Raw genomic sequence first — 8,645 nt, 5'->3', positions numbered from 1 at the left:
GTTAGGAGATCGAACTAGTTTCGGTTCTATCTCAGAGATGGCAGGGGGCGCCTTAGCCTTCGGTAATTGTGTCATATACTTGAAAATTTCGACCCTTGCCACCGTGACCGAATGGCCGAGTGGTTTGAGGCATCCGTCGCGATAACGGAGGACGCTGGTTCGAATCCAGCTTTGGACACTTGGAGGCCTTGGTCATTTTTTCTTTGTATATGACATTTATTTCAGTTTACCCGCACTTGGTTAATAATATCAACAGTCGTTAAATCGAATATCGTCAGTGTTGTGTGTCGACAGAGTAACATCCCTAGTGCGCAAACAGTTCAAGTTGATAATCAAAACCAAGTGCGGATAGTTCAAAAAACTCGCGCGGCTGTCAGAAGGTGTTGATGTCATTTCAAGCCAGTCTTCTCCGAGACCACGGGGACAACGCCGTCCCTGAAACGTTGGAGGTCAGTTTAATATGTAGTCATACGCGATTACTTAAGTCCCGATTTAAAAAATAATTATGTGTAATAATCGTGACAGTTTAAATCTGTGTAACGCGATTACTTTTCGACGAATGGATAAATCGCGTAAATAAGAAATTAAACGACCTTTCACAAACAAAACATATTTAATATAATTTACCATTTCGGGTGGCAAAAAAAAGAAAACGTGGATGACACAATCTCTCTTTAATAGTATTTATGGTTGGAGGCCATGTTTTGTGTTTTATGACTTATGACACATGCAATATTATTTTTTATGAAATATCAAAGAACCAACCTTTTTAAATTAAGGGAGATACCCTGATATCGATTTAATTATACTTATTGATCACTACATAATTCCATTCGGAAAATGTCCATAGTAAAATCTAATATTTACACAGTATTTACATTTACTAAGAAATCTACTTAATACTTACGTTCTTAAACTTAAAACATGAGTGGGTGAAACTTTGGTATTGTATTTTATACGGCGTGAATGTTCAATTTGATATCTTAGACTACTGACAAGAAGCACAATTTGCTTTTTCTTACGCTGGAAGGAATCAGTTATCCAACTCTTCCTAGTTCTACTGAGCAAATTCAAGTCCCGCCAGATTGACACGTTTGCAAAAACAAGCAGACCTCGCTGTATGACTCGATATTTAACTTCGAATCTTAGATTTATAACAGCAGTGCTTATAAAAGATTATCAGAAAGAATCTCCGCACGAGACATTCATGGAAGCAATTTATTTTCTGTTTTTAGGCCGTTTCAGTAACCAACAAAATCCTTATAGCGTATATAATTCGGTAAGCACGTGCATTGAGCATTTTCATTGTTCATACTTCCATTACAGTTTATTGGAAATTGCATCATACAATATGTTGTAGGTACACCACACCAACTGATAAATGTTCACCTGATTGATACTGTACTCTCTTGAAATATTGTGTACAAAGTAATTGCATATTTTTATCTTCTTATCTTAAGTTGGCTGGTAGAAATTACTTTTTGGATTTGACTTAAATTTTATTTTTATGTCTATAGTAAGTGTTTTCCTCGAGTTGGTGTGGTGAAAACCCTCGCAACGCTCAAATATTTCGCTTAGAATTGGAATCTTCCGCTTGCTCACGTATCTACAAAGCATGAGCAGTTAAACATATTAAAAAAAAACATAGTTTTATTGAAATTTGGTTTAACTTTAGGAACAAAATTAGGACAATTGTTTTAATATGTGAAAACTTTTTTGGGATCTGTCCTAAACATAGATTTGCATGATTGACGGTCTCCAATACAACTAGCGAAACCATATTACTAAATATTTTAAAATATTTACTTTAAACTTGGACTACTTTAGAGAGTTGCTTATTTATATGATGTTACCAAAGATTTTACATAATTCATTAAAATAACACTTAATAAAAACTGGAATCGGGACTCAATCCAGATGATTGAGTAGAGTAGGGCCTTTTCACATAAATGGGAGCAAAATTTCAGGAATTTTTAACAATACATTTTCGTTTCAATTATGCCGTACAGTGTAAAAGCTTCTAACGGTACCCACTCGAACTTACGAACAATAGTATAAATTCAGTCGCTTTATCATTTCCTTAGCGTTTCGGATACCCTTCACGCGTTGTCTTGTCGCCGACGTCACATATCGTTCGCTTCGCCGACATAGCCCTCATCTGGGCTTTCCGAACATATGTCGGACGCGCACTTAGCATTAGACACTTGGGGTAATGGTTTGAGCACAGCCTCTGTGCCTTCTCCGGGCAACCTGTCTGTCGTTTGTGTATCCACGCATCTCGTTTCCACCTGATAACCGCACCGTCCCGTACCTTCCGCTATACCAACGGGTACCATCACTGCACAGGTTCCCTTAGGATTTACCCAAGAGGAGCAGGGCTCTACCGGCGCGCAGCAAGGTCCAACGGATTCGGTCTTATACCCCTCCGGCGGAGACGGTACAAACTCTTCATTATAATACACGGTTCCGTTGCCTACATAAGCGATTGGTCGGTTCCGCGGCACGGGGTAACCGTCCAAAGTCCGCCTTACATTTGTCCCGTTAAGCATTTCTAAGTTGGCACAAGGTGGGGTATTGAATTCCATGTCTTTAGCAAATTTGCATACAAGCTTTTGACCTTTCGGCCTATTGTGAGGTAAAGTTTGATAAAAAGGTCCTATTACGGAATAATTGGACATTATGGGAGGCCGACATGGGTGTTTTGGTAGGCCGTAGTCATAGGGATAGCCTTCGCTGTCGAGGAAGCAGCCGGGATTGAGATGTACATCGGCCGAGTGTTGGTACATGTTGTTAATGGGGTTAGGCGGAACGCTAACGTTGCTGAGCGCTTGCTGGTCTTGCCACGTGACTTGCCGCGGCGGTGTGGGCGCGGAGAACGTCGTCTCTTCTTCGAAGCCCTCATTCGCAACCTGTGCTTTATACACGGAGAGCGCGGTGTTCTCGTTTTGCGCATTGTTAGCGACTGTTTCAGCATCGCTAATTAGGTCAGGGTTCCTGTCAACAAAGCTTTTGATGTTGTTGCTTTGATACAACTCGCTCGGCTCGTAGTCGCGGTCCTGCACCATGTAGTGTAGGGAATGTCGCGAGTGCGCGTTCACGATCAGGGAGCCGTTATTCTTGGTGAGCAGACCATTATTTCGCGCTGCAGGCAACAGCTGGTTGCACAACGCTACATCTTTTCCACTTTCCTTCTTTTTACGACTTCTAGTGTCTGTTTTAAATTTTAGTAAAAAAACTGCTATTATTGCTATAAGTAAGACGATAATTAGAAAAACTACTGTAACTATTACTACTAAGTGCCTTTGAGGAAACGTAACTACTATCACTACTGGCTCCTCTTTGACAATTATTTTTACAGTGTAGTTGGCTGACGCCCGCCCTGCTGGGTTTTCAGCTAAGCACGAGTAAGTACCATTGTGTTCATTTCCAACATTGTACATTAAAAGTTCACTTTTTTTCTCAGTTTCACCACTTTCCACATAATACATGTCACGAATCTCTGATTGGTGACTCGAAGAATTTTGAATTATAAGTCCTCGGTACAGCCAAGTCACTTTAGCTTCAGGGAAAGCCTTCACGACGCATTCGAGCGTAACATTGTGTCCCTCGTTAGTTTCCAAATAGACGGAGGCCGGCGTTAGTTTTGGCAAACAAGCCAGCTCGGCCTGGGCGACTGCGGTGATGGCGCGTTTCTGTAAACGCGCGGGGAGCGAGCAAATTGGCTCCACAGCGTGCGGCATGTTGAAATTTAACAACCACCGGTGTAAATCCCTCAAATGGCAGTCACAGTTCCAATTATTATTCTGCAGGTATATACCTCGCAACGTGTCAGGGAATAAATTGGCACCTTTGATATTCGACAGTCTATTTCCATTCAATCGTAGCCATTCCAAATGGTTTAATCCGGAAAATGCGTCGTTCTCGATTGTTTCGATTTTACAGTCGCTCAATTCCAGCATATTTAAGTAAGAAAGACGCTGAAAACAATGTGTTTTGATACTCGTTATAGGATTGTTATTGATCGAAAGTCTCATCAGCGATGGAAAATAGACGAAATTGGTCGAAGGCACGACCGTGAGATAGTTATTCGATAGGTCTAACTCGACAAGATTTGCTAGTCCTTTAAACGCATGGTTGTCAATTTTTTGGAGTTTGCACCGCGGCAGATAGATCTTCTGCAAGTCGAGTAACCCAAGTTTTTGAAAAGTTTCTTTCTGAAGGACTTGAAGATCGTTGCCCGAGAAATCGAGGACCTGCGTCTCGGAGTCCAGAGAATTGGGAATGGTTTTGAGTTCTTTTTCAGAGCACTCGACGTAGCGCTTCCCGTTCTTCCACTTGCAAATGCACTGTTGAGGGCAGGCGATGGCGGGCACCAGGAGACACGTGGTGCACAGCGCCAGAATACGCATGTCGAGGCTCATTCTCATCGTGTCTCACGCCATCCGCGTCTCACTCGCTGCGATCATTATCTGAAACAAACAAAAAACCAATTAGAACGTTGCCGCGGGCGTTGACATCCGAGCCTACCCATTGTTTTATCTGTCCCCATTCAATAGGAGGATAATCGAATCGTTGTTACGTTACAAATAGATTTTATCCTCTAGGCCACATGTGTTGACACGACCCTTGTCTTAATGTAAAGGTAGGTATTAAAACGGACCAGTGAAATTCGGCTAAGTACAAAATATATGGATATTCCAAGTCGATGGCTTAAATACTAGTATCAATTTAAATTTAATATTGGTACCATTCGGAAATTAATTTCACCTTGAAGAGTTTTTGGTATTAAACCTACATAATATTATATCAACGCAAATATGAATCTAATTACTGAAGGAAGCCATATTCAATACAATATTATATTTTCGAGTCGTAGATTATTTCATTTGTAAATATTATATCGAGACGGAGGGGTAAAAGCAAAATACAGCATGAAACTGAAACAGAATATCAAAATTAAACAGAATTTAATGGAGTTAAATTAAAAGAAACGGGAGTGACAGTGACGAAGGTTGGTGACATTGTTTTTACTTATTTTGAATCAAATTGTAGGTCGACTGTTCGTCGTCAAACGCTGGTAATTTTTGTGTTCCTCTGACTTTTCCTACATATTTTACTTGGGGAAGTAGCCAGCTCATGCATTATTTAAGGGTAATGCATTATTTATGCGCATCGACCGCGCTATATTTTCTTCGCTTATTTGTAAACCTTATTTGTGATATTACGTTTGGGAAATGTATCTTTTATTTATTGTTTAGTAAGGACGGTGATAAAACTCATTGTTATTTCGGGTACTTATTTATCGCGAATTATTTTTCTGATGTGATATTAATTGCGTGCAATATTGCGATAATTGGTACTGAAATTTAGGTTTGAAACAATTTGAGCGAAGACATTAGCATATATGGAGGTTTAGTTTAAGTTCCTTTCTATAAATATTTTACCTAGTTATCAACATGGGTACAATTTCGTATAGAAATTGAGTTACTGTTTTTTTTCTACTTTATCATACTCTATATAAATATATAGTTGTCATTGAAATGCTATATATTTATAGCAACCTATTTCGACTAATATATATAACCCACGCAGACTTTACTTACTCGAAAATAGTTGAAAACTCCAATGAATCGTGCTTGTCTCGCCTAAAGGGGAGATAAACTTATTCCCTGATTTTGTTGAGTTTGTGGGTATTTGGGGAATATAAATTCGAGTTTACATTAGAAATGTATTGTTTCGTATTCGAGAAACAGTTTTGTTAAACTTTATTGCTTAGTACGGGTATTTTGATGAAAATTTGAGGTGGTTTTATGTTTGTTTTAGGTGTTTTGTTGTGAAAGTAGGTATTTCTTTCGACTACTGAACTAATGAGATTATTATTATCATTTTAATTGACTAAATAAAATGTAAAGGAAATAGGTAAGTATAGCTTCTCACACTTCGCTAGTGTATGTGCACATTAGAAACGGAAACGCCTTTATTGTTCATTTTATTTGAAAATGTAACATTCCATTTTTAGGGTTCCGTAGTCAACTAGGAACCCTTATAGTTTCGCCATGTCTGTCTGTCTGTCTGTCCGTCTGTCCGTCTGTCCGTCTGTCCGTCTGTCCGTCTGTCCGTCTGTCCGTCCGTCCGTCCGCGGATAATCTCAGTGACCGTTAGCACTAGAAAGCTGAAATTTGGTACCAATATATATATCAATCACGCCAAAGTGGTAAAATAAAAAGTGGAAAAAATGTTTTGTTAGGGTACCCCCCCCCCCCCTTACATGTAAAGTGGCGACTGATTGTTTTTTAACACGCTTTTATTAGGTCGTCGTGTATGTAACTATGTATGTAATGGAATCTGCGGAGGCTAATTTAACCATCTTCCAGGAGTCGTAGCGTAATGAAAATTGGCAGCTATATGTAGTTCCGATGACAATACAATAATATGGTACTGTTGAGCTGATCTGATGATGGAGTCGGAAGATATGAACTGGAACTACATGATGGAACCTCGTATCATAGCCGTTTTTGGGTTTCTTAGAAAAGTATTGTAATGAACTTTGACTACAATTAGGTTTCAAGGTCTGATGATGAAGCCGAAACATATGAACTGGAACTACATGATGGAACATCGTATCATAGCTGTTTTTGGGTTTCTTAGAAAAGTCTTGTAATGAACTTTGACTACGATTAGGTTTCAAGGTCTGATGATGGAGCCGGAAGATATGAACTGGAACTACATCATGGAACATCGTATCATAGCTGTTTTTGGGCTTCTTAGGAAAGTCTTGTAATGAACTTTGACTACAATTAGGTTTCAAGGTCTGATGATGGAGCCGGAAGATATGAGCTGGAACTACATGATGGAACATCGTATCATAGCTGTTTTTGGGCTTCTTAGAAAAGTCTTGTAATGAACTTTGACTACGATTAGGTTTCAAGATCTGATGATGGAGCCGGAAGATATGAACTGGAACTACATGATAGAACATCGTATCATAGCTGTTTTTGGGCTTCTTAGAAAAGTCTTGTAATGAACTTTGACTACGATTAGAATTCAAGGTCTGATGATGGAGCCGGAAGATATGAGCTGGAACTACATGATGGAACATCGTATCATAGCTGTTTTTGGGCTTCTTAGAAAAGTCTTGTAATGAACTTTGACTACGATTAGGTTTCAAGGTCTGATGATGGAGCCGGAAGATATGAACTGGAACTACATGATAGAACATCGTATCATAGCTGTTTTTGGGCTTCTTAGAAAAGTCTTGTAATGAACTATGACTACGATTAGGTTTCAAGGCCTGATGATGGTGCCGGAAGATAGGAACAGAAAAAAGGGGGGGGGGGGGGCTCGAGGGGGGAAGCATGAACTAAGATCAACGTAGTATTTAAAATAAGTTGGGTTAGCGTTTTCTTGTGACCTTTCAGAGCAAACAAAGGGGGGCTCGGGGGGCCAAGCCCCCCGCATGAAAGAAAGATCAACGTAGTATTTAAGATAAGTTGGGTTAGCGTTTTCTTGTGACATTTAAGAGCAAACAAAGGGGGCTCGGGGGCGAAGCCCCCGCATGAAAGAAAGATCAACGTAGTATTTAGAATAAGTTGGGTTAGCGTTTTCTTGTGACCTTTAAGAGCAAACAAAGGGGGCTCGGGGGCGAAGCCCCCGCATGAAAGAAAGATCAACGTAGTATTTAAGATAAGTTGGGTTAGCGTTTTCTTGTGACATTTAAGAGCAAACAAAGGGGGGCTCGGGGGCGAAGCCCCCGCATGAAAGAAAGATCAACGTTGTATTTAAAATAAGTTGGTTTAGGGTTTTCTTGTGATCCTTAAGAGTAAAGAAAAGGGGGCTCGGGGGCGAAGCCCCCGCATGAAAGAAAGATCAACGTTGTATTTAGAATAAGTTGGGTTAGCGTTTTCTTGTGACCTTTAAGAGCAAACAAAGGGGGCTCGGGGGCGAAGCCCCCGCATGAAAGAAAGATCAACGTAGTATTTAAGATAAGTTGGGTTAGCGTTTTCTTGTGACATTTAAGAGCAAACAAAGGGGGCTCGGGGGCGAAGCCCCCGCATGAAAGAAAGATCAACGTAGTATTTAGAATAAGTTGGGTTAGCGTTTTCTTGTGACCTTTAAGAGCAAACAAAGGGGGGCTCGGGGGCGAAGCCCCCGCATGAAAGAAAGATCAACGTAGTATTTAAGATAAGTTGGGTTAGCGTTTTCTTGTGACATTTAAGAGCAAACAAAGGGGGGCTCGGGGGGCGAAGCCCCCCGCATGAAAGAAAGATCAACGTTATATTTAAAATAAGTTGGTTTAGGGTTTTCTTGTGATCCTTAAGAGTAAAGAAAAGGGGGGCTCGGGGGGCGAAGCCCCCCGCATGAAAGAAAGATCAACGTTGTATTTAAAATAAGTTGGTTTAGGGTTTTATTGTGATCCTTAAGAGCAAACAAAGGGGGGCTCGGGGGGCGAAGCCCCCGCATGAAAGAAAGATCAACGTAGTATTTAAGATAAGTTGGGTTAGCGTTTTCTTGTGACATTTAAGAGCAAACGTAGTATTTAGAATAAGTTGGGTTAGCGTTTTCTTGTGACCTTTAAGAGCAAACAAAGGGGGCTCGGGGGCGAAGCCCCCGCATGAAAGAAAGATCAACGTTGTATTTAAAATAAG

The 8,645-nt window shown here is 40.4% G+C and overlaps 1 protein-coding gene across 1 annotated transcript; it reads right to left on the bottom strand.

Moving 5' to 3' along the window:
* Positions 1-461: 461 nt before the first annotated feature.
* LOC125229377 lies at positions 462-4,401 on the bottom strand. The gene has a single exon (XM_048134202.1). It carries the CDS (start codon positions 4,032-4,034, stop codon positions 2,124-2,126), a length of 1,911 nt encoding a protein of 636 aa, XP_047990159.1. The 5' UTR covers positions 4,035-4,401; the 3' UTR covers positions 462-2,123.
* Between the last annotated feature and the right edge of the window lie 4,244 nt (positions 4,402-8,645).

Source organism: Leguminivora glycinivorella, chromosome 1 (genome assembly GCF_023078275.1).
Source record: "Leguminivora glycinivorella isolate SPB_JAAS2020 chromosome 1, LegGlyc_1.1, whole genome shotgun sequence".
In the NCBI taxonomy this organism is placed as follows: domain Eukaryota; kingdom Metazoa; phylum Arthropoda; class Insecta; order Lepidoptera; family Tortricidae; genus Leguminivora; species Leguminivora glycinivorella.
The sequence above is the reverse complement of the archived record's forward strand: the minus strand, read 5'-3'. Positions and strand labels throughout refer to the sequence as shown.